General features: G+C 39.5%; 1 protein-coding gene across 2 annotated transcripts; it reads right to left on the bottom strand.

Moving 5' to 3' along the window:
• Positions 1-16,103: 16,103 nt before the first annotated feature.
• On the bottom strand, positions 16,104-25,298 carry LOC126969226 (asparagine synthetase domain-containing protein CG17486). Of its 2 annotated transcripts, XM_050814568.1 has the most exons (8): positions 25,081-25,298; positions 24,759-25,004; positions 24,182-24,356; positions 23,601-23,812; positions 22,670-23,073; positions 19,166-19,337; positions 17,258-17,499; positions 16,104-16,297 (listed from the first exon to the last, which is right to left on the bottom strand). In XM_050814568.1, the coding sequence occupies exons 1-8, from the start codon at positions 25,123-25,125 to the stop codon at positions 16,114-16,116; spliced, it is 1,680 nt and encodes a 559-aa protein (XP_050670525.1). In that variant the 5' UTR covers positions 25,126-25,298; the 3' UTR covers positions 16,104-16,113. The 2 variants fall into 2 exon arrangements, with proteins under 2 accessions (XP_050670525.1, XP_050670526.1); XM_050814569.1 differs by lacking the exons at positions 24,182-24,356; positions 25,081-25,298 and having other exon boundaries at positions 24,759-24,909.
• Between the last annotated feature and the right edge of the window lie 1,274 nt (positions 25,299-26,572).

The following is a 26,572-nucleotide window of genomic DNA, read 5'->3' as shown; positions in this document are numbered from 1 at the left end:
ATTGATATCCCTATATCATCTTAAATATGATTATGTTTAAGAAAAGTAAAATACTATTATATTCCTGAATTTTATTTATTATTAAAATCAAGCGAGTTTTTTTTAAATATTACCAACCATAACTAAAAATTAAATAAAATGTGAAGTTAATGATCTCTAGCCATTGGGCCTATGTTCGAGGTTTGAATTAAGTATTTCTTGAGCTAGAAGTCTTTTTTTAGAAATACAACCTATTTCAATAGAAATAATGATTATTTTGTGGAAAGAGAGGGCAGATGGGCATGAGGATTACTTGATGGAAAGTGATCACTGTCGCCTATGGAAAACTGCACCACCAGAGAGCTTGCAGATGCGTTACTGGCTTTTCAGCAAAAGGCGTGGAAAAGGAAGCTGAGTGGAACTACGGGGCTCCGGGGGAGGAAAAGGGGTAGACTTACGGGACTGTGGTGGAGGTAAAGGGAGTGAACCTCCGGGACTCTTACTGACCAATCGAAACACGACAACATAGCTGCCACTTGACGCCGATTTTTCGCATGGAAATTTATCTACAAATCATTCGAGCTCTCTTGAAACAATGAAGATACGTTTCTACGCAACGTCAGTTGATCGAACCGTTCACAGAGCACTGGGTCCCCGAGTCCAATTCAAGCAGTCCTGTGTTGCACGGGTTGTCAAATGGTTCGGGCTGATCATACACCCCAGTGGGTGTGAGATGACAGCAATACTTTATAATATGTGGCCGGACCTGCGCTTTGAAGAGCGCTAGAATGTGGGCCGGGTTTGAAGAGTTCGATTCAGGCAGGCAACGCGAGCACACGTGCAGCGTTATCTGTCCTCCTTCGAATATTTTTACTACCTGCGTTATCGCACTATCTGCTCAGGCCACCTGGGCTAGCTATTGTTATCGCGCGCTATTGTTCGAGACTCTTTGAGTCTCGCACCTGTTACGTTCCTTCGCGGAGCGTAGCTTAGTTATTATCTGTGTTAATTACCCGGTTTTACGATCATGTTAGTTAGCACCTGTGCTGTTTTTCGCGATTCTGCACGCTAATCGTGTGTGTTTGTGAGTTGCAGTTCGTGCCGTGTGTGTCTTCTCCGTGGGGGCCTGCACAGCGTGCATCGGGGTTCCGGTCCAGCCAGTCTACATCCAGCAAAGCTAAGTCTTAGGCTTAATTATTATTATTAATTTCTTTTAATTTTTGCATATTTTATTATTATTAATATTATTTATTAATGTGCAAGTGTACAACTTAACTATAGTTGTCCACTTAATTATTATATTCCCCCTCTGCCTGACTCGGGCAGCGGGGGTTGTTACCCGCTCAACTTAGCTAAATATTACAACCATGGCTTCACCAATGGTTGCCGACGAGGGCTTTTTCAGCGCTCTACTTGATAGGTTCCTTACGGAGAAGATCGCTCCGCTAATGAAAGAAACAATCAACGAGACAGTGGATGCCGCTATTAAAGCGAAATTCAACAAATATAACTCATCGTCTGACGTTTCGGGTTCCGACGGGGAATCCGAAATGGAATTAGGCAACATCTCCGATGTTAGTTCCGTGGCCTCGGTCAAACCGAGAAAAGTGATCACCCGATCAGCCCGCCCGCCTGGCCTTCAGGCTTACTTTGACGCGCAGGCGACCCCTAAGGTCCCCGCGCTCACTCCTGACCGCACGGAAGCCCCTCAGGCTTCCAGTGCTTCACCGGCCCAGCCGGAAACCGCTCTACCGTCGAGAGCGGAGAGTGTCGCGTCGGACACGGACGGCTTCACCACCGTGAGCCGTAAAAAGAAGCGCGGTCGCGAATCGCCTTCTGTCGATGGCACGCCCGCCAAGAAAGCCGCGGCCACGAATATCATCACTCCTGCGCCCGCGCCCGCTAAAGCCCGCGTACCGCCTCCGACCAAGCGCCCACCCCCTATTTTTATAGGAGACCGAGGCCGCTGGTTGGTGATCAAAAATAGGATCCCAAAGACGCTCTCCTTCCAGGCGAGGGTGTACCAATCTCTTATCAAATTAGAGACCAAAGGGGTAGCGGACCACCGCGCCTTGACATCTCTTCTTAGAGAGCTGAGTGTGGGTTTCCACACGTACGCCCTGCCTGAGGAGAAACGTCTGAGGGTCGTTATTAGGAACGTCCCGAGAGAGATAGACGAGGCCGACATTCTGTCGGACCTCAAAGAGCAGGGTTACCCTGCACACGAGGTGCACCGTATGCGCAGCACCAACAACAAACAACCATTTAACATGGTTCTCGTCGTCCTCGACCTCACGCAAGAGGGAAAGGAAATTTTTAATATAAAATCGGTTTGCTCCCTTCATGGCATCCGGGCCGAAGCTCCTCGTAACCACGGGGGGCCCGGTCAGTGTCACAGATGCCAGTTATACGGGCACTCGGCACGGAACTGTGAACACACCCCGAGGTGTGCGAAGTGCCTCGGCAAACAGCCGGAGTGCCCTCGACCAGCGCAATGCGCGGAGCCTCCGGCCTGCGTCTTGTGCGGGGAGAAGGGGCACCCCGCGAGCTATCGCGGGTGTCCCAAGGCACCCAAACACAAGCGTCACCCAGGGCGCCGCCAGCCGCAAGGCAGAGCAGAGAAGGTGGAGTTCACTCCGACCTTCAAACCTGCGCCGCCTCCTAAGGTAAACGCCTGGGCGAGGTCTCTTCCGGCTGCCAACGCTGCCACAGAGCCCACTCTCGCGGCCCCCGCGCCCCTCCGGCCACCGCTAGCGTCCCGCCCGGCGGCGTTGGTCCCGCAACCGAGGCCACCGGCGCCCGCGTCCGCGTCAACAGGCAACCAAGGCGGCAGCGCCTTTGCCTTCATGTTTGAGCTTTCAGAGCTGTTCGATATTGACGAAATCACAGCCCTGGCCAGCAGGCTCGAGGCTGTCCGGGACGACCCGCCGTCGCTCCTGCAAGTTATGGCAGACAACGGCAAAATATTTCGTGCTCTCCGATATAGGGAGAAAGTATAAAAACATTCGCGATGCCTAATTACGTAAGCGGACGGGTTAAACCACATACGCTCCGTATAGCGTATTTTAACGCCCAAGGCCTTAAGCCTCAACTAGACTTGGTGAAGGAGTTCGCTCACGAACATCAATTAGACCTATTCTTAGTGCAAGAGACATTTCTAAAACCACGTATACGCGATCCGCGTATCGCTAATTATAACTTAGTCAGGAATGATCGCACCACCCGTATGGGCGGTACCCTCATTTATTTTAAAAGGTCTCTACACTGCATACCTATAGATCCTCCGGTCCTCACTAACATCGAGGCCTCTGCCATCCGAGTCAGTATGGCGAATCACCAGCCGATCACTGTTATTTCAGCTTATCTTACGCCTAACAAACAAGTATTAGACACAGATATAGAAGCATTACTCGGCCACGGGGCCGCAGTCATAGTGGGCGGCGATCTTAACGCCAAACACTCCAGCTGGAACAGTAGAGCCACAAATAGAAACGGAATCTTGTTAGATTCGCTGACAAACACGCTGAACTTTTCAGTAATAGCACCCGACGAACCAACACGTTATCCGGATTACGTCGTGCACCGACCCGACATTCTAGACGTTGCGTTACTTAAAAACGTAACGCTCAATGTAAATTCAATCGAGGTTTTTCACGAATAAAGGTCAGATCACCGGCCCGTCGTCCTAAATCTAGGCCCACCGGTTAACTTTCAACCACCGACGAAAACAGTGATCGACTGGCAACGGCTGGAAAAGGATCTCGAGTCTATCAAGTCCGACGACCTTGACCTTATACCGGACGTCATCGACTCGGTCGACACGGCTCACAGTTCTATCTCTCATGTGACGTCACATATACAGAATAGGATCAAGGCCTGCTCCAGGCAGGTTCCAACGATGCAACCGCATCGCCTAAACCTGCCTCCAGAGGTCAGGAACCTACTCACACAGAAGCACAGAGCCACTAGACTTTACGATAGGTATCCGTCGGTCGAGAATAGGCGCCACCTCCGCTACCTACAGCGGGTGGTACGGGAACGTATCGCGGAACTCCGCGGCGAACGTTGGGACCGCTTGCTCGGCAACCTTAAGCCATCACATGTGGCTTTCTGGAAGCTGCCTCGCGCGTTCAAACAGGAGCCACCCACTGTCATGCCTCCTTTGGACAGACCGGGACTGCAGCTGGCGCTCGATGACGATGAGAAGGCTGAATGCCTCGCCGATAGCCTCGAGAGTCAGTGCTCTCCAAATGCAGCAGCCGACCCGACACACGTTGACGAAGTTGATCGTGAAGTTGAACGTCGCTCCGCTCTGAGCCCTTCAGGCGATGTAATAAAACCAACCTCTTACGAAGAGGTGAAGCTTATCATTAAGGAGCTTCACTCCAAGAAGGCCCCGGGGCCCGACACTATAAACAATAGGGTTCTTAAAATCCTACCCTCGACTCTTATTACTTTATTGGTTACCATTTTTAATATTCTATTGTCTAACAGCGCTTTCCCCGAACAATGGAATGATTCCATTGTTATCGGTATCCCAAAACCCAATAAACCTAAAGCTAATCCGAGTAGCTATAGGCCTATTAGCTTAATTAACTCGATCGGGAACCATCGCGAACGCGACACCCACACAAACACCGACACAGACACGCACACACCGCCTTCGCAGGCGTAGGCGCGGTCAACCATCGCAAACCACTGGCACTCGTCGCTCTGACGATGGCCAGCGGCCCGCACCCTAGATACACCACACATTGTTTTGATACCCAACGAGACGTTAGTCCTCGTCCTGTAATCGCTTCACTACACTCGCTCACACACGGACTGACTGACGGACTGACATACACCACTTACACAATCACAAACACACTCCACAAACGGACACAAACACAAACATACATGCACACAAACATTTACACTACGTACATACAAACACACATACATACAATCATAAACACATACATACACACTTACATACATTACACAAAACATCACCACACTCGCCGGCGAGTGTGTTCTTATCACCTTTTCATCTTTCATCTTCATTTCATCTTCATTTTCATTCTCTCTCCTTCCCACAAGCACACAGCCGGTCTGAGTCTCCTTAGGAGACGCCCCGCGACTATTGTTGCGTAGTCTTTGCGGCCTCCACGGCCCACGTCCTACTTCGCTGTGAAAGCCAGGGCTGCTAACAGCACAGAGGAGGTTTTAGTCGGTATGGGGTGTCCGCTCACGCGGACACTCGAGTCCGACATATTACGCCCCGTTCCGGGGCGTAAATACGTAACCGTATTTCCTCCTCTCAAAAAAAGTATTGCCGGGTTTGAAGTATTGCCATGCTCTATTAATGACGCCCAGCTTCTTCGAATCCAATTTGGCTTTGCGTTCTAGATGGCCGCAGAATTGGTATTCGTTCGAGATTCAGAGACCTAGTATTCCGATACTGGGCGAGGCTTTAAGAGGGGTGTTGTCGAAGAGCGGTGATACGACAAATGGAGTTTTTTTAGTAGTAAACGGGCAAACGTGAGTCATCTGAGGGTCAAATTGGACAAGGTTCATTTTACCCTATTCCGCGACCTTTTCAAGAGAAGACTCGATGGAAGACACAAGTTACATCTGGCACTGGTCGACAATTTCTTAAGAGAGACTGCATGGCTCGTGTATACGTCATCACCAGTACTGTGGTCTGCATAGCAATGTATGTTGAAGGTGTCAAACATATCATTGACATACAGAAGAAACAGGAAGAACAAACGGTGTAGTAGATAGCACACAGCCTTGGGGCACTCAGGCGTTCACGGACTTTGGGTTTGAGCAATAACTATCGACAACGGTCTGTATGCTGCACCCAGTGAGTAGCTGGAGGTCCATTTGTATAAATTCTAGGAAAGTTTTGAGAGATGCTCCTTGTGCCATACACGATCAAATAATTTCGCTATATCCAGGCTTAATGCCAGACCTTCTCTCTTCCTACCGATAGCCACTGTCTAAAGTTCCGCCTCTTTTCTACTTTTCTTTTACAACATAACTAGGGGCGGCTGAAATATTTTAAGCCTAAGAAGGTATTAAGAATGGTGTTAAAATAATATATAAAAAATATTTTTCTATGAAGGCCTCCTCTCCTTTTATACATATCTTACATTTTCCATAAACTGCTTTAAGCCCAGTCTGAAAATATTCGCCGTCTTTGCCTTGAAAATGCTTGTCAACTGCCGTCTTCATCTCTTCTTTACTCGGAAATCATCACCTTCAGAGGTCTTTCTTTGCATTAGAACATATAAAATTTCTTCAAACCCTGTTTAATCTAGGGCACGCATTGCAACTCCCGCTGAATTAAATAAGGCATCAAAAACAGGATACCACTTCACGCACTTATGTCAGCAATGCGGCATAATTCATCGTAGTTTTTTTATTAACGTAATCGACAAGCAAAATCCCTTCACAATACCAAAAAACAGTGGCCATGAGCAGTGCTTGGATACTAATTTTTCGAATTTGAATAACCGTGGCGGTTTTTCTATTTCATCCGGATTATATTGTCATCCGGATCCATGTTTCATCAACATTGACAATTCGAGTAAAAATATTATTATCATTACTATCGCCACAGGTGTCCAAAAACTCCTGCGAATTGTGCTCGACGCTACTTATCCAGTGCCTAGTCCATGCAAATTATTCTACGAAATTCCGCCGATGCGTTCCATATTGCTTCAGCTTTCTGCCACAACTTAGTTTAGTGAATAATTTAGTTAATTATTAATATTGTTTTGTTAAATTAAGTGACCGATTAACGAGTGAAATCCCGCACATTATTCTACGTTGCTTTTATCCCACCCCGTGCGATATCCTCCGTTGCATTTATGCCACCCCGTGCGTTATCCACCGTTGCACTTATCCCACCCCCCGTTTCATACCCGAGCTATTACACCAATATTAATTATCTATTGGTTTTAAGATTACAAAATTCACTAAACAATAGAGGGATAATTAATTCCATTATAAGGTACTAACTGACTTAATCAATATAAAAAAGGAATTTTTAACTTCATTATAAGAGCCATGATAAATCATAAAAAACATTAATTATTTTTTGATAAACAAAGTTTAATATACAAATGATTTAAGTTTTCTTTAGTGTTAATTCCGCCAATATTCGTTTTTAAACAATTTGACACGTGTTTCGCCTCTACACGAGGTATCCTCAGGACGTGTTGTCTCGCCAAAATCTGGCACGAGTCTTGTGCATTTGACTAATTATGGATGTCGACAAAATAACGCCTAATTCAATATTTTTTTTTTTACAAAACGAAACTAGTTTTCTACGAAACTTTTTAAGTTTTCTCCAACGTCATGTGATCCCATTAAAATAGATAACACGGGTCAACATGAAATTTGACTTTGATTGCAAAGCATTAAATTTCGGTAGTTTAGGTCGTAATTAGACGGAAAAAAAATATATGGCACGAAAAACTTTGCTTTTGTGGTTAGAAGACTGACTGAACGAAATTTTCAAAAATCTCGGATTTTAATTTTTGATTGAAAATAAAACTATTGAAATAAAAATGTTTATTATTTTTATTAAGTTTTACTATCAAATTAGCTTACAGAAAAGTGGAAAATAACTTAAAAGTGCACACTTTTACTTTTTCTTTTATGTTCATAGCTACTTTCTCTCAATAAACCCCAAATATAGTCGTCCATCATGTTTTCATTGTATTGGCCTTGATAGCGTTGTTCAAAATTCATGATGTCCTGATGGAAACGTTCTCCTTGCTCTTCGGAATAGGCTCCCATATTGTTTTTAAATTTATCCAAATGAGCATGCAGCATATGTACTTTTAATGACATCCTGCAGCCCATGGCCTTAAAATATGTATATTTTATTGTATATCCTCAACCAACTTTTCGTAGTTTTCAGCTTTATTATTTCCTAAAAATCCAGAAACTACTGCTTTAAAACTGTTCCAACTTGCTTTTTGAGTACGATTCAGCAACGTTGGAAATTTTCCATCGGCGAAAATCTGTCTTATTTGCGGACCAACAAAAACCCCAGCTTTAACCTTTGCTTCCGATAACTTCGGAAAAAAAATTTTTAAGTATCCAAAAGCTTCTGAAGTTTCATCCAGTTTTTTAACAAATTGTTTCATCAACCCTAACTTAATGTGCAAAGGCGGCATTAACACTTTTTCCGCTTCAACAATCGGCTCAAATTTGACGTTCTGTTTTCCGACACACAATTCTGTTCTTACAGGCCATGACCGTTGAATATAGTGTTTAGAATTCGCTTTGCTATCCCACAAGCACAAATAACACGGATACTTTGTATATCCACCCTGTAGCCCCATTAAAAATACCACCATTTTAAAATCTCCTATCAGCTCCCAGTTATACTCACGATACTTTACAGATTCAAGCAAAATTTTGACACTTTCATAATTTTCTTTAAGATGTACTGAGTGAGCAATTGGAAGAGACGGAAATTTATTTCCGTTGTGCAATAGAACTGCTTTTAATCTTTTTGTAGAGCTGTCAATGAATAAACGCCATTCGCTAGGGACACAGGGTATGCCAATTGCTTCAAACATACCTTTAATGTCATTACAAAAACAAAGTCCATCTTCCTTCGTGAAAAACGTTGCAAACATTTCATGCCTAGTCCGCTGATCCGTGATCTTAAAATCATCAAGCAAATTCCACTGTTTTAACCGAGAGCCTAGAAGCTCTGCTTTATTTTTTGCCAAATTTAAATCTCTAATTAGATCGTTAAAATCTTCTGAAGTAATGAGATAGTGTTTTGGTTGTTCAGGTGTAGGCAAAAACTCCTTATCGGAATTACTTTTATAGAACTAAAAGATGAGACACTTTTCTGCGATAATTTTTTTGGTGGCTCAGGTACTGGTCGTGTCAGGTCGTGAGCAATTGGAGCAGAAGAAGATTCGAGGTCAGGATATTCAATAGGTTTTGCATTTTTACCTCTACGTCTTTTACTCGGATTCACCATACAAAAGTAGCAGTCAGTAATATGGTCTTTTGGTTCTCGCCAAATCCTTGGTATTACAAATTTCATAGACCTTTTCTCACCTCGATACCAACCTAAAAATATAAAAATAAAAATTAATATGTCTATTATTTTGGATTCATCGCTTAATTAAATAAAAATTGCTTACCTTCCAAACGCCTTTTACAATAACTACAAGCAACATGTGGAGCCCATGGCTTATCTTGATTCCGTACAGGACAGTCAAAATAAGCTTCATAGGTTTCACAGAGAACTTGAGATGTCTTTAGTTCATATTTCACGTCTCGAACTTTAATAAATTGACCACATATAAAACAAAATGCATCAGCATCGTATTTGCACTTTCGTGACGACATTTTAAGTTATTCTGGGCTTGTAAATAACACCTGATGGTTGTTTATCACTCGGGTACCATCTAGCGGCACAGTGTAAACGTTAATACCCCACTCTCACCGCGCGGTCTTTTTAAAAATATTAAAATCAATTAAAATTTATGAAAAAATTTAAAAATTAGTATTATTATTATAACTATCACAAAAGCAAACTTTAGAAAAAAGGTATTTTCTTTTCGTTTTTGTGCATAACTAACTGGAAAATAATAGTATAAACTTTAGGACAAAGAACGAAAATTTTTTTGTAGAGTCGTGTAATTAGTAGTAGTAAAAAATAGATTAATTGTCAACATCTTTTTTGTTCTATTTTCATAATACACCAAGTATAGCCTATACTCAGTATAACGGTGGAATAGAGTTGTTATAAAACATTTTTATTTGTAAGGCCGATAGAGTTTGTTAATGTTAAATCATTTATAATAATAAATAGAATTTTGTAATGACGAAAAATGAATTGTGAAAATCATTGGTGAAGCAGCTTGTTGTATAGCTCACTAAAATAATTAATATTTTCATAATAGTTTCATTTATGTGGATAAATTATGACGGCTAATGATGCATTGGGCCTTCTGCTAACTTGAATTGTATTTAGTTACGCTTGAAAGGTCTGGATTGCGCTAGTTGTCGCGCATGCGCGCTGGAATACGTGCGAATAATCGACTCGCTCGCCAAAAACCAGCTAGACAGACCAGCCTTCAGGGATGGGACAGACGCCTTAAAGTGACGTTTTCAGAAGACTGTAGTGCCATCTTTTAGTTGGCCCGAAAATGAAAGCTTTGTCAGCTGTCACTCGCTTTGAAACCTTTCAACTTTTCTTTATTTGTGTCACTGCCCACTGGTCATAACATGGCGGCTACTTCTAGCGTTTGCGTATGTATGTAGCTCTCGTGTTCCATTTTGCATATTTACACTACTAAATCTATACTTTATGTTCTATGTTGTGACAAAATTTAATAACTAACTCTACGCGCAATTTCAACATTTATTATAATAAAAATTGCAATACCTACATTAAAAAGTAGAGTTAGTTATTTAATTGCGTCACAACATTAAAAATGAATTTTATAATTTCGAGCTTATATATAGTTATTTTCGGGGCCAATCTCTAGATGGCGCTAGTTTTCAAATAGACAACTCATAATGCGTAGAGAGGGCTCTCTTTTCCCTATATATTATTATACTCTTTGGTTGTCTTCGAGTTGTCTGCCTGCCGTGATTGATTCTATAACTTTTTAAGTGTTTTTGTGTGCCACGTGTCCGCTGCATATATTTTGAAGTCTTGCTTATGACATCAATCTAGTTCCCGAATATACCGTGGAAGCTTTCCTGATTGCTGTGTTTATCTGCTCTGCTGCAACAATGACAACCCACGAATCAAGACTGATCTGCGAGTATTCCTCCTTAGGAAACTCTAGATTCAATACAGGTTAGTGTATTGGTTCTTACATTAGTTGTCGCCATAATTATCCGCTTTCTTTTTCGACTTACGTTCCCCGCGGTAGACTGTCTATTTACACGACAGCCTACCATCATTTATGTGTAGGGTTTAAACGCTCTACCATACTTTATGGACCTCATGAGCTCAGATATTGTCCAGCATATAATTATCATTACGTAATTAAATAAATAATAATCAAAATTTCTTTAATTATCTTCATATGACCACCAATTATCTTCATATTCATCGCACGCCATATTGATAAAAATCAGAAAAGTTAGTATAATATAAATTTTGTTCAAGTAAAATAAGTAAAGACAAAATGGATCATGACAAATTCTCAAAACGGTGAAAAAGAAATAATATTTAAAAGAATAAATCGTTTGTATAATCTAGCTTCGAATCACGCAATAATGAACAGTTTTTAGCTGATTCAGAAATTATTTATGAGTTGAGGGTAGAGTATAAAAAAAAAATTGCATCAGATATTGAATTAACTTAAAACCTGATTCTTCATCTAATTTTCAAAGCTTAGAATCATTTGATGATTTATATATGAAAAAATAAAAAGGGTTCGAAATAAAATATTATCGGATCACTTGTCTTTGCCACAGTCGCGCTTGAACAATACTTCCTTCAATATAAAAATTCCACCCATCGAGCTTCCTAGTTTCGATGGAAAGACAAAAAAATGGGCTGTCATTTAAAACAAATATTCATGAGAATAAAGAACTAACAGACTCACCGTATCCAATATTTAATGGGTAAGCTAACTCATTCCATTCTTAACTTAACTTGTTGCATTCTGTGACGCAAGTATTCAGGGATATGGTTGTGCTATTTATGCCCACTGTACCTTCCCCTCTAGTGTCACAGTGACGTTGCTTTGCGCAAAGTCTACCAACTAAAGTGACAACGTTGGCACGACTCGGGCTATGTGCAGCCGTGCTAATGTCTAAATTAATATGTACTGTGAAGGAGTCTTACTCCAGCCGCTTTCCAATTTCAGAAATTTATGCCTTTTCTGATTCTACGATTGCTCTATTCTGGATTCATTCATTATTTTTCACAAGATATCGCTTTACTTAAAGACTCGAAATTGCCGTCTAAGAAACTTCGACCACTGGCAGTTTCCTTAGATGAAGAAGGCATTTTGAGAGTTGGAGGATGACTATCCAAGTCAAGTCTTCCCTCTGATGCCAAGCATCCCGCTCTTCTTCCAAAGAATAATCACGTGGTTAATTTGATTATTCGACATTACCACGTAACGAATTGTCATACAGGACCAGATTTTCTTGTATCAATTCTTAGATAGCGTTATTGAATATTGGATGCCAGAACTGTCGTAAGATCTGTTACTCGAACTGTTGCTTTAAATTAAACCCGCATCATCAGATGCCCTTCATGGCAGACCTTCCTGCGTATCGTGTCTCAGGGGCTTAAAAAAGGCATACATTTGTCTATTTGTATGTTTAGTCACAATTTATTTATTATTTAGTCACAATTGAGTTTCTGATTTAACCAATGATGCGTTCTTTGCCGCTTTCAAGCATTTTATTTCCCGTCGGGGGCCTGTGTCTTGCCAATATTCTGATAACAGAACTAAGCGAAGGCACAGTTGGAGTAGTTATATACATTTTTATTGACTTCAAAATTTAAGACTTCCCTTTCTCAAGAATTTATCTTGCATAAAATTAATTGGAAAATGATACCGCCTAGATCACCACATTTTGATTCTATGTGGGAATCAAATATTAAGAGTTTGAAGACACATTTATATCGAGTTATTGGGTTGCAGCTTCTCACTTATGAAGTGCTCCAAAGAGGTCTAACCCAAGTTGAATGTATCATGAACTCACGTCCTCTTAATGTGGTATCCTCTGATCCACATTCTGAGGTTATTGCGTTATGTGCTTGATAATTCCCGGTGTATCCTTTATGCTGATGACCTAAAACTCTTCAAAGAGATCAAATCTGATTCAGATTGCATGGCACTCCAAAATGATGTGCAAGCTGTGTTTCAGTAGAGCTTGAGGAACCGTATGGCATTTAATACATCCAAATGCTATGCCATGAGTTTCGGTCGAAAGTTACCCACTAGAGTTTGATTATAACATAGGTGGTGATTTGATATCTCGATCAGAAACTATCATAGACCTGGGTGTCACATTCGATCGAAAGTTAACCTTCCATAATCATATTACCACTCTGGCAAAAGAATCCTATAGAACTTTAGGTTTTGTTTTGAGGAATTCTGGGGATTTCACATCTGAACCAGTCATAAGGCTTTTATTTGGTGCTTTAGTGCGCAGCAAGCTAGAAACAGCTATGTGTGTGTGGGATCCGCATGAAAGTACTTCTGTACTCCTTCTCGAAAAGGTACAAAAAGCTTTTCTTAGGTACCTTTGCAAACGTATGCATGGATATGTATCCCACAAAATTTCTTCTCGGTACATTAAGCTACAACTCCCTCGAGGTTAGGCGAAAGCGACAGCAGCTCACAGTTATGTGCAAAGTTCTCGGAGGTGATATAGATGCGCCGAGTTTGCATGATGAGCTATGCAGAATCTTTGTACCGGACAATTACTGTTCGAGGCGCAGGCATAGATTGTTCTAGAGTCCAACACATCGTACTGTGGCTCGCACCAACTCACCTATAACGAGGTCTCTCTCCGCTCTTTTCGAAGCCAACCCTGCTTTGATGTATTTGCGGATGGATGGCAGACGATTTTAACAGAGTGCTTGCGTTTTTGCGAGAGGAATGGATGAACGGTATTTGGATATTTATTAATTGTTAGTTAATTACAGTAAACTTTGTATTAATTAACTATTATTTGTGTAATATGTATTAGCTTTTAATTTGTAATTATTTACTTTAATATTGTAATTGGTTCACGCCGTTTTATTAAAGTATAAATAAATAAATTACGCCATTTTTGAATGGCATCACGGCTAAAATATTTACCTGCTCCAGATTTGTCTGATCAACCTGTTAATTTAGTACAGCGTAAACATTTGTTAGACAGCATGGTGCAATCGTTTTGAAAGAAATGGCACACTGAATATCTGCATACGCTGCAGATTCGACAGAAGTGGTCTACTCCTGATAAACCAGTGTGTTTTCAAGCGTCCGGTTGTAAAACTTTACCTTATACCAACACAGTAACTTGTAACTAGTTTATAAGATTTATTTTAGCTTATTTTTAGGAAAAAAAACCTATTGTTTAATTGACCACTCTTTGAGCCATTTTGTTTTTACGTTTTTGTTTTTTGAGAGAATTCTAGGTTAATCCTCCTTTACCGCTCATGATACCACTTAGTCAGAAGTAACTATATAATTGGTTGTACTCTTTTGTTTAATTTATTTAATATTACTTCATTCATGTTGAAAGGTCTCCGACCTTCCAAGGCGGGGAGCATGGTCAAGCAGCTTGTTATGTTGGCATGGGGTATCGCAGTTGAGAGATCGATTCTCAGTTTGGATCGCCACCCCGTCGTAATTTGATGGGACTTGAATTTGCAGGATACATTCAATCTAGAGCGAGTTTGGGTGAAGATTTTATTTTTGTAATTTATTTTCAAAGGTGGTTTAAGATCGAGATCGTGTGTCATTGCTTCTGTTAAAAAGCCGTGTTGTATCGTCCTGAAACCGTCATCACAGTGGGAAAAAAAACCTCACGTGTGTCACTGAACACGTAGTCTTTGTAAGTTTCGATTGCGATTGCCATCTCACACTCGGTGTTTGCGTGACTTAATTTGGACGTTGTGTGGAGCCTTCGATTGTGACGTGCAGGAGATCAGCCAAGTAGTGCACAGATCGTGTCTACGGATCAAGTAGTAGTTTGAAAGCGTTGACTTTGATGTTTGAAACTGTGAGTGCATTGTTTTGCGCCACCCTGACTTCATCCAGGTGAGTTTTGAAATTATTTATGCTTTAGATTTCAATAAAATTTTATGACATACAGGCCTGTTTTCATCGGATGTCTAGCAGCAAGACTCTTGGTCAGTTTGGCCAAGCGGATTTAAAAGATGTAGTAATTTATTGTTTAAATTTAATTGAATTATTTTTATAATTGATTGTTAATTATGAACATTTATTTAATGAATGGTGTTTAGGATGTCATTGCATTTTATGAAATACTTAAATAATTTTTAATATAAATAATTTTTTTTTTCATGTTCATCGGTGTCACGGGCTTGTGGTGCTACGAAGTGGCAACTGCGTTTGTTGCATAGCCTGGCGTGATGCATAGCGTCTAAGAAGAAGGATGGAGCATCGTGAGGCGCATTTTCCATCGTTGCATCAGCTCTTGACGATGCAATGTGGTGTCAGTTCGTGGTGCTGCTGGGTGGCACCTGTACATACTTGTTTATGTGGTATGCTGGTAGACGCGCATACTTTGGTATGTTCTGATGGTTTGTCACAGCAACGTGTATGGTGAGAAATTTAAATTTTTACGATTGAGGAGCATACTGCTCGTATGAAATTTTATGACTTAAAGAGCGTGCCCATGCGCCGTGTAACATTATTATTGTTACAAGAGGAAGACTAGATTATTTTGTTGAAGAGCGCGGTTGCGTCCATAGCACTCACGATCTCTGCGAGTTTGGCATTCATCTTGACTGATTGCAACGATGGCAGTCATTGAGCGAGGGCAACGTATCCGAAATTGGGAATTTTTAGTATCATGATGCGGTTGTGGTTGCAATTGATCGTAAGGTGCAATTTATAATCCGTCTTTTGAAACTACCTTCGAAGCAAAAAAGAGTTTCATAACTACTGTTAACAAAGCCGTGTAGAGTAAATTATTTCTTGCCACCTTCATAAAGTGTTTGGATTTATAAGATCAATTTTTTTTTAAATAAGTTCACGCTACCGTCAATATTTAAGACTTAACTTTCGTGTTAGTAAATGTGATGCGTCCGCCATCTCATTAACAGATGTCACAAATCATGCTGAAGTTTTGGTCCTACTAATAGGTCGTCATTTAAAGATACACCGTTGGTTCCTTTTGAAGATGCGTTAATTACAACGCGAACTTTGGTCGTTTGTCTATCCTCTCTCACCACTGCATGGTGAGGAAGGTACACTGCTTTCGGATCATTGATTTCCTCCTCTTTACACTAAATTAATAAACCTGGCATATTTTCATCGGATTATACCTATAATATACTCTGTGTCTCGACGTAAGTATAAATTATATAAATTCTAAGGTTTCAACATAATTTACAGTTTTAATTATCAAAGTAATTATTATCGAAGAAAATAAAAACAAACTATTTTATTAATTTATTTGTAAAATCTGTGATAAGTCACTTCCATTTTGTTTTTTATTGGCAATTCTTGATCCAAACTGAAGAGCTCGCTTTGGTAGAGTGACTGCATTTTTTAATCCCAGGTGAAAAGCAACTAATCTTAACATTAACTTGTCTCCTATACCTGTACCAAGTTTATCACTTGGAAAACATCTGTAAACAATGTTTCATCAATTAATCAAAGTCCATGTACATAAAGGAAAAGGTCGGAGGATCCATTGGTCAGAATATCTGCTAGACAGCGGCGCCATAGCTGGTGAAATTACTGGGTTATTCTATACCTTAGTAACGTCATCGACTCAAACTCATTTGAGACCATCTTAAGGATTATTTCAAGCACTCTTCTCCAAAAAGGTATTTTTAGTTATAAAATATCTGGAGAATTAGGATAAGGTTGAATCGAGCTACAGGAGTGTAAAACAACCTTCAACAGAGACGTCACAAAATTGTACAAAAAAGGTTTTATAAATCCTGATAATTTTTGTGTATGCAAATTGCTATATACTTTATATATGGAAGCACATCGCCAGGAGATCTACCCTCAGAGAGAATATTGACCCACCGAACACCCCACTATGTACCTCGTCAGCGCAACCATGACCACTCTGACAAGAGTGTCCGTCTAAGAAGATATACTTTATATAAACAATTAATGAAACCAGGCTATCGCATTTATAGTTGTAAAAAGAAATATATTTTTTTGATATAAGAAGGGGCAAACGGGCAAGAGGCTCACGGGATGGGGAGAGTTGGGGCAACCACCCATGGACATGCGCAACAACAGGTGTCAAGAGATGCTTTGCCGACTATAGGGTGGGTATATGCTCTTTTCTTGAAGATCCCTAAGTCGCATCGGTTCGGATAAACCGCAGCCGGTAATTGATTCCACAAAGTGGCTGTGCGAGGCAAGAAATTTCTTGCAAAAGCGCGGTTGTGGAATGCCAGACGTCAAAGTGATGCGGATGGTACTTTATATTATAATTCTTTAGATCAAAAGTATTGTTACAACTTAAAAATAATAATTATTTTTTTTAATCAAATTTGAACGACTTTTATGTTAGAAGCTTCGGTAATTTCTCGCCATTTTACTGGTTTAGTCTGTAATGAACTCACTTAAACCAGGGCTTGAGTTTCAGTACGTATTCTGTAAAATCATCATCTAAATACGGCAATCGTGGAACTCTGCCATGATCACATATCACTCTATTGTCTCTGGCGAGGTTTCTAAATGATATCCTGTCCCAGTCTAGCATCAGCTCTCCGTTAAGCCCGGGCCACCCACGTCTTTTGTATGCATTCCGATGGCGCACATATCCACCAAATAGTTCATCCGCTCCAGATCCAAGAAGAAGAATCTGAAATAAGAAAACTCGATTTACTTCACCAAAAAAAGGACCCATTAAGTTGTATGTAGGTACCTACTCAGTAGCAGTAGAATTAACTCTACGTGCACTGTTCTTCCATGGTATCATCTTGTCACGCACACTAAAGTAATAAACCTGACTTGTTTTCATCGGTTGTATAGCAGTAAGAGGCTCTATCAGACGTATAAATATTCTAAGTTCATAGCTCAAAATACAGTTTGTTCTGTATTCTGAGGTTCATAATTATTTTCTTGAAATCCAGATTATTGAAAAATTATTTAAATATTCTTCTTTTATTATATTTTGGTATGAGCTGATGGTCTTGTTACGAATGTTCTAAATAAATAAAACTAACCTATTTGAATTAATCTGATTTTACTAATAATTATCTTTATCTGTTAGTAGCCGTTGCTTATGTTAAAACACTACGAATTTTCGATAGATAAACACATTACACTTTAAGGCACTGATCGTGTAAAAGAACACCTACGCCAATCAGAGGCTAGGATTCAAAGGTGTGTCACCGCGAACAAATAAAAATTTCAAATCTGCACCTTAAAGGTACAACCAATTTGTGGCATCAATTTGTTACGGCGAAGGTTTTAATATATAATTACTTTTGAATAATTTATTTAAAAATTTGAGAGGCATGGGTCTATGCACTTTGCTGAAATAACAATATAATTACTATTTTCATATAATAATTATAAATGTACCAAACAAATTAAATTTTGACATTTCATTTAAAAAAATAACAGTGCGTTTGCGAGAGATCTATCGTCATTAGGAAAACAGATTTTGTTGTGTGTCAAACCAATGTGTGACCAATAAATTTATATTATTGTGCAAAAGTTGTAACTGTGTTAATTACTTGCATGATAGGTAAATGATAGCTTCTGTCCTCGACCTCGTAATATTCTCATAAACTCCTTTGGGAGCTTCAATAGTGAGAGTACTCACTCTATCTGTTTTTTCACCTAATGTGAATAATATGTAACATCTTATCAAGATTAGTGTCTAGTTAAACTGTGAAAGGGTAATATATAATCATGGCCGCTCATATCCAAATTTACAATATTAGTTTTTTTATAACATCAAGGGATGAGCCGAGTGGGATGTTCAGCTGATGATAATATAGATACGTCCCACCCATGACAATGCAGTGCCGCTCAGGATTCTTACCATTATGATTAAATCAAAATATTTTAAACGGCACTGCAATTGCGCTTGTCACCTTAAGACATAAGATGTTAAGTCTTATTTGCCCAGTCATTTCACTAGCTACGCACCCTTCAGACTGAAACACAATGTTTACACATTATTGCTTCACAGAAGAAATAGTTAGGATTGATAAAATCAGTGCTGTGTTGGTATTATACCAACATAGCATGACACTCAGTCAGCTCCTTTTAGTAACTATAACTACTACACAGTACTTTTAAATTAAGATAATCACTATAATATTATACACATAATTGTTTCTTTTTGGCATTTGTATTATTTTTATATTATTAGTTCTTAATTTTTATTTTCTCTGTCTTTTTACTTTCATTATTCTGTGTGGTTTGTGTTTGTTATTAATAAAGTTTTCATATATTCATTCAATATAAAAGTGATCTTTTAAAAAAAAATCAGCAAGAAATGAAATATTTCTCACCCTACATGCAGACACATTGCATTCATCTTGACCCTGTGCTGCATACCATAGGGCGCACCCCAAACTTTCATCCAGTACTGTCTTTCTTGGGTATATAAGGTCAGCTATTCTTGAGCTCTGATATTTCACTAAGTCTTCTTTCAGCACATTGATTTCTCTAAATATCCATTTCCTTTAAAAATCAAAGGAAAAATGCTGTTACATGAACAAGAAACTGATGTTCCACATAACAAATAATTATTTAACAAACAAATAGTTATTTTTATTAGCCTAACGGATCCTACCTCTGGGCAAAAGCCTCCCCTGTTTTACTTCATTTTATCTCGGTCCTGTGCCAGCTGTGACCATGTGTTATTATAGCCATCAAGATCTTCACACCATTATTTTTGGGGTCTGCCTCGACATCTTTGTATTACAGTTTAACAAACTTCAATTTTATGAGAATCTGCGTGATGTTTTGCTGGGGATTCCAGATTGTGACAAGTTGATTCTGCTGGGTGACTTTAATGCGCGTGTTGGCACAGAATATATCGCCTGGAAGAACGTACTGGGGAGACATGGAGTAGGTAAGTGCAACACCAACGGTGTTGCTCTCCTGACGTTATGCTCCGAATTCAACCTCAGCATAACAAACACATTCTTCAGGCTACCCGATAAATACAAGACATCTTGGATGCACCCACGCTCTGGGCACTGGCATCTTCTTGATTACATCATTGTACGCCGGCGAGACCTGAGAGATGTACTTATTACAAGAGCAATGCGTGGTGCCCAAGCCTGGACTGACCATCGTCTTATTAGATCCAGGATGAGGCTTTACTACAAGCCTCCGCGTATAGCAGAACACAGGATTCCAGCTCGACTTGCTTGTGCGCGTTTGGTGCGTGATGAGGGACTTTGTCGTGAGCTAGATGCGGAATTTGAGGCAGCAATGCCCAGCACTGATGATATTACCTCAGTGGATGCCAGGTAGCGTACATATTCCAAGGCTCTCTATGGTGTTTCTCAGCGAGTTATTGGCACACCACATAAAAAACATCAAGACTGGTTCGATGATTCTGATGTGGAAATACGGCAGCTTGTTGAAAACTATCGTCTCGCTCTAAGAGGAGTCAGTGCAGGGCAGCGCAAGTCTCTTCAGCAGGATCTTAAAGCAAAGATCCGAGAACAAAAGGATAGTTGGTGGCGCCTTAAAGACGAAGAACTACAATGGTTAGTTGACACTAGCCAAACAGCAAAATTTTTCGAAGGGCTAAAATCCGTTTACGGACCCCGCGCTAAAAGGACTGCCCCTGTTTACTCGTGAGATAAAGCTAAGAAGTTGACAGATCCAAATGAGGTTCTTCTTCGTTGGGCTGAACACTTTAATGAAGTGCTCAATCTCGGTAGTCAAGGAGTAGATCAGTCTTACATTAATTCACTTGAGAGCTTGCCATCTGCTTCGGGCTTGGATGACCCGCCTTCGTACGCCGAGTTCGTTACTGCGATCAACCGTTTAAAAAATGGTAAATCACCTAGTTCGGACAATCTGTCTTCTGAAATTTTCAAATACGGTGGACCGAGTATCAAGTCCAGACTTTTTGAACTTATCAAACTGATTTGGGATGTTGAGATGGTTCCACAGGACTGGAAGGATGCTTCTATTAGCAAGCTATATAAAGGCAAAGGGGACCTCTCAGATTGTGGCTCGTTTAGAGGCATTGCATTGCTTTCCACAGCTGGCAAAATTCTGGCGCACATCATCAATAGTCGCCTTAATAATTTAGCTGAATGCTTCCTTCCGGAGACCCAGTGCGGGTTCAGACCTAAAAGAGGTACGGTTGATGCCATCATTGTAGTCAAGCAACTTCAAGAAAAAAGTTTTGAACAACACCGCGACTTCTATTTATGTTTTGTGGACCTGGAAAAGGCCTTTGACTGTGTTTCTAGGACCGCCCTCTGGATTGTTCTAGAAAAATGTGGCTGTCCTGCAAAGTTCGTCAATTTAGTGCGCCAGTTCCACGAAGGCATGAAAGCCCGTGTGCGTCACGAAAACAACTCTACAGACCAGTTCCCGGTCACTAGCGGTGTCAAGCAAGGCTGTGTAATGGCTCCGACCCTTTTCGCTATCTACTTCGCTGCAGTAATGAATGACGCTCTTAAAAGCTGTAATGACAAGATTACCATAAATGTTCGCATGGACAAAAGCGTTTTCGACCTCGCACGTCTCTGAGCAAAACGCAAAATAGACTCTGTTTCAGTAATAGATGTTCTGTATGCCGACGATGTCTGCCTTATGGCTGACAGTTTGAACGACCTACAGAGTTTTTTGGACAAATTAGATGAGTCCTGTCGTAAATTCGGCTTAGTAATCAGTGCTTCTAAGACCCAGATTCTAAAACAACCTGCGAAAGGTAAATCTGCGGAAGATGGTGTTGTTTACCACTGCCAGAAGTAGGTACCTTCCGGTACCTTGGAACTATTTTCCGCAGTGATAATCGTCTAGAGTCTGAGATCTCTGCGCGAGTCGCCAAAGCAGCTGCAGCTTTCGGTGGTCTTAACCGACGAGTTTGGAAATAACATGACCTGAAACTCCACACAAAACTCCCTGTCTACAGGGCCATAATCTTACCATTGTTGCTCTATGCCTCGGAGACCTGGTGTCTTTACAAGGGAGATATCAGACGCCTTGATACCTTCCACATGAAGTGTCTTCGGGCGATTCTTCGGGTGAGATGGCAGGATCGTGTGCCAAACTCGGAGGTTCTACGTCGAGCTAAGCTCGCTGGAATGGAGTGTATGCTAATGAAAGGCCAACTACGCTGGTGTGGACACCTTGTACGCATGGAGTCTTCAAGATTACCAAAAAAGGTATTTTACTCTGAGCTTAGCTCAGGTAAACGGAAGCCTGGAGGACAGTTTCTGCGTTACAGGGATGTCTTAAAACGCCACTTGACTGCTATTGGCATGTCTAGTGAGTCATGGGAGGAGCTTGCAACGCAGAGGTCGGAGTGGCGAACTGCTGTCAACACGGGTATAGAAAACTTTGAGCGTTCCCGTCTTGAAAACCTTGACGCCAAACGCCTGATTCGAAAAACTCGACCCAAGTCCTCCTACAACTATACTCACAATTCAAGTGGGTCTCTTTACTGCGCTTCTTGCAATAGGACCTTCAAAACAAAATTTGGTTTTGCGAGTCATGCTCGCGCTCATGCAAGAGCCCAGACGAAGACGAACTAAGGGTGTCGCCGTCGACGGATACGTCTGGGAGGACAACATCATCATCATCATCATTACAGTTTAATAACATGGACAGAAAGTCGGACATCCTTGTGCATTGTTTATAAGATGGTACACCATTAGTAGGTTCTTTAAGAATTTGTTGAGCCACCAAGGCCTGCATTGTGTGACTTCTGTATTGGCGGCAATCACCAACCAATTTGTGCTTCTCTTCCATTAAAATATCGTTCAAGTCATATATTATTATAAATAATTAATCTGAGAATAATGATTGAATATTCTTACCGTTGGTTACATATTTGTTTTAGTTCCTCATAAGACTGTTTGCCAGTTAATCTGTCAGGGACATCGAAGGTAACATCACATTTCTTTTTAAAAGCAACATTTATCAAGTCAATTGATTGGTCCTCTTTGACATATTTATTTGCTAGATAGGCTAATATTGTACAATCCAAGCCACCAGAGAAGAGAATACCAACTGCACTATGACAACAGATATTATTAATACTAATACAATCAATACACCTTTCTGGCTGTGTTTCCAAGCGAACCTTAACACTGTCTTCCAGGAGTTTAGTTATATTCTTTACACAATATAATATTTCTTCATGTTCTAACAGCTTCTCCAATATTGACAACTTACAAAGTTCAGTGTCAGAAATGTGCTCTATGTACTTTATGACCTCATCCTAAAAATGTAATTTTGAAGTAGGAGTAGAGTGAATAAAAGTAAGTTACATTTACAGGATGAGAACAGATAATTCAGATGGTCATGTCACACCATGTGCAAAACAAAATCCAACTTGGGAAAGAAAAAGATTTTCTGTGCTATATTAGACGGGCAGGTAAAAAGTTACCTTTTTAGTTAAGAATTAATGTTATAAATATTTAATAAACAAGATGCTTAACAATTTATCTGAAAATGAACCATATAGGTTGAGAAATTGCCCGGGAAACCATTGATGTTGTCAGCACAGACCATCACCTTTCACTGGTTTGAGTCCCAACAGGGAAAAAAATATTAATGTAGAAGTGTGTTCAGGCATTAAATATATCATGTACTACCCTATGGCTATGGTACAGGCTAGAACTATGCCTAGTTAGGGACTAGATAATTTGTGTGAAAAAGTCTTAAGTGATTGTCTATTTTAGCTACATTATTAAAATATTAAAAATAAAATAGGAACATTTAATTTGTTAAAATATTGACACATACTTGTTCATCAAAATATACATTTTCAGTATTTTTATTGATATTTCTGGATGAGTCAGAGAGATTTTGTTCTATTTCAACATTTTGTAGCCATTCATCTATTAAATAATCATTTTGCACTTGTTCATCCCAATCAAATGTAGTTATAATGTTTTCCTTGACATTAAAAACATATATATATGTAGCTGGTATCTCTACACATTGATAATCTTTTCCTGAAATTTAAAATTTGTTACCATTATTAAACAGTATATTTCTTAAGACACTAACTTTGAGAAGTGACAAAATCTAACTTTACTTCTCTAACATTATCTAATAAACAGCATTGTGGTATTCTGTATGAATTAGGTGTAAGATGCCTAAGCAGTTGGCAATGAAACATGTTTGAATTACTAAACTAGGTAAGTAGGAGAGTCCTGTTAAATGTATAAAGTGCCTGGCCAAATCTTTTTAAGACTAATAATAAGCCCTAAGTACCCCCTGTCGCCATCCCAAAGGGAACAAATATGCATATTTATTTCAGTCTAGATTTTTCTTACTTAATAATTATGATTGGGAGTTTTAAATAAGATGCAACAACTTACCTAACACACTACTTATCAATATTTCTTTCTCAGATTTATGCAACAATAGGCTACCACGACCAATCCTGTCTCTTGCAAAATAGATTTGGTTGGTTAATTTATCTAAATAAATAAAGCAAAAAGGACCTTTTAAATCCTTTACAACATTTATAATTTCATTTCTGGAAGAGGCACACTAAAAATAAATATTTAATAGTATTAATAATTGATTATTAACATGCACGTATTGATTTTAGGTGTTTTTTTTAATAATATTTACTGTCAATATATTATACAAAATCAAGCTAAATACATAATTGTTAATATTTGAGTGTTATCCTTAAGAAAAAATAAAAAGCAAATTATGAAATACCATTAATTGGATTAATAGCCACATTATTTGGGTGCCTTTGCAATCTCTCCAGCAATAGCAGTTTCAAAATGGCCTTGTAGATAAGAAACTTGCTCCTAATTTTAAATGTAGCTTGAACAAAAGCTATAAGGTATTTGTTGAGATTTCAGATGTTAGCTTCATGAGACATTGAAGTGGTTGTGTGTTACAAAATATAAGGCTAAGGCTATGGTTAAAAATACTTACTGCACCCAAACATGTTAGAAGAACATTGGTATCACATTTATTTTTAACCCAATTTTGATTATATATATCTCCATTGAAAAGGAGAACTCCTTGGTAATCTTCAACAGGTTGCTTTGTAACATTGGGTCCCTGAGTCCAGAGAACAGTACCGTAAAAAGTCACAAATAATTCATTATTTACTTTTGAAACTAAAGAACCAGTGCAGTCAGGGCCTCTATTTCTTAAGCGTTGCAGGAGTATATTTTCCTGGAACAGTATAAAGAACCTATTTAGTTTCTGAGAATTTTTGTGGAAATATTAATTTCATATATACTAAATATACTTTAATATCAGATGAACAGGAAATAATACAAAGTATTCCACACATGTTTTTTGTTTATTTACCACTTATTAAAGTAGGTACCTATCAACTTCAACTTTTTTTTTATTCGTTCTACAAGGAACAGGCTAAGGTCAGAGACCATGCTACCTATTCATCAAATCAAGATTTTTTTAGGATCTTATGACCTGGTAACTAACACCTTTAAGTCAATCAAGATCAACCACTGACCTCTACTAGTGGTATACAGGTAAGGGAGATCAACCTATTAGGCAAAGAGGATGTAAATACAAATTAATAAGAGGCGGGCGTAGGGAATGCCTGAGTTAAAATTTAAATTTAGTTTAATATGAAACATGCTGTGATTTGACATAAGTTTGAAATGGTAGTTGTGGGAAGTTGGCACAATTTGCTTCTAAAGTCAAACATCAACAATTTTTATCACATTGACTTTATCTTATTATTTATTTTGAGCATAGGTACATGAGCGGGCATTGGTTATCTAGCAAGGTAGGCGCTGTGGATCTAACTAGTCGTACTTAAGTTTTGGAATATGCAGGTTGCTTACTGTAGGTATCTAGTATCTAGCGTGAAGAAAAAATCTATGAGTGTGTGTTTAATGGAAGTTTGGTTTTAAAGAATATGAGCTTCCTTGTGCGGTGTTTCCGGTACGATAGGACATGGGTACCTTCAAAAAAAGCTCGTACACCTTCCTTAAGGGCCGGCAACGCTCTTGTGATTCCTCTGGTGTTGCAAGATAATGTGGGCGGCGGTGATCACTTAACACCAGGTGACCTGTACGCTCGTTTGTCCTCCTATTCCATAAATAAAAACGGAACTAAATTAAACTAAACAAACTTTAACATCAGTGCTATATTTATGTCGGTTTATAACGAGGTAGGCACTGCCTTATTGCCAATATAATATGCACGCCCCTGCATAGGCTTACCTATCTCGTTACTTATAACGAGATTTTCGGCTCAAACCAAAATAAATACAGAGTAATCATTTTAATCGATTTTTAATATAGCTACTCAATGACAAGAAAAGCGCCCGTTAAATTTTATTTGGCTCCATATTATCCATAGGATTATTTCTCAATATTTAATATCTTATGTATTTATTATATGGCTGTGTAATAAATAGTGTAGTAACTTGGCTTAATCTTAAATGAACTCGTATCCAAATCCGTTAATAAATTGTACAAAAAGGTTTAGGATCTTGTAAACAGTTTATTTCTTAAGACATTAACTGTGAGAAGTGATAAAATCTAACTAAAATTACTTACTTCCAAAGCCGTTAATAAATTCAAATGGATACAGTGACCTACAATTTATTTAGATCCAATGGATTAGATACCCAAAGAGGATGTATTTTTTTTATATTAACTGGCTCCGTCGACTGAATATCGACGATTCGGCCAACGTCAAGGTGGAGAGATTTTTCATTTTAAGTTAGCTGATTGAAGTATATAAAGAGCTGATTTAAAAGGAAA

Source organism: Leptidea sinapis, chromosome 17, assembly GCF_905404315.1.
Source record: "Leptidea sinapis chromosome 17, ilLepSina1.1, whole genome shotgun sequence".
In the NCBI taxonomy this organism is placed as follows: domain Eukaryota; kingdom Metazoa; phylum Arthropoda; class Insecta; order Lepidoptera; family Pieridae; genus Leptidea; species Leptidea sinapis.
Note: the sequence above shows the minus strand (reverse complement) of the source record. Positions and strands in the feature narration are given on the sequence as shown.

Coding starts and splice junctions, on each gene's coding strand:
- LOC126969226 (XM_050814568.1), bottom strand. CDS start 25,125: ATGTGTGGAATACTTTGTATTATTTCCTGTTCATCTGATATTAAA. Junction 23,074..23,600: donor ATGTATATTTTGATGAACAA/GTATGTGTCAAT, acceptor TTACATTTTTAG/GATGAGGTCATAAAGTACAT. Junction 16,298..17,257: donor AAACTCAAGCCCTGGTTTAA/GTGAGTTCATTA, acceptor CATTGTTTACAG/ATGTTTTCCAAGTGATAAAC.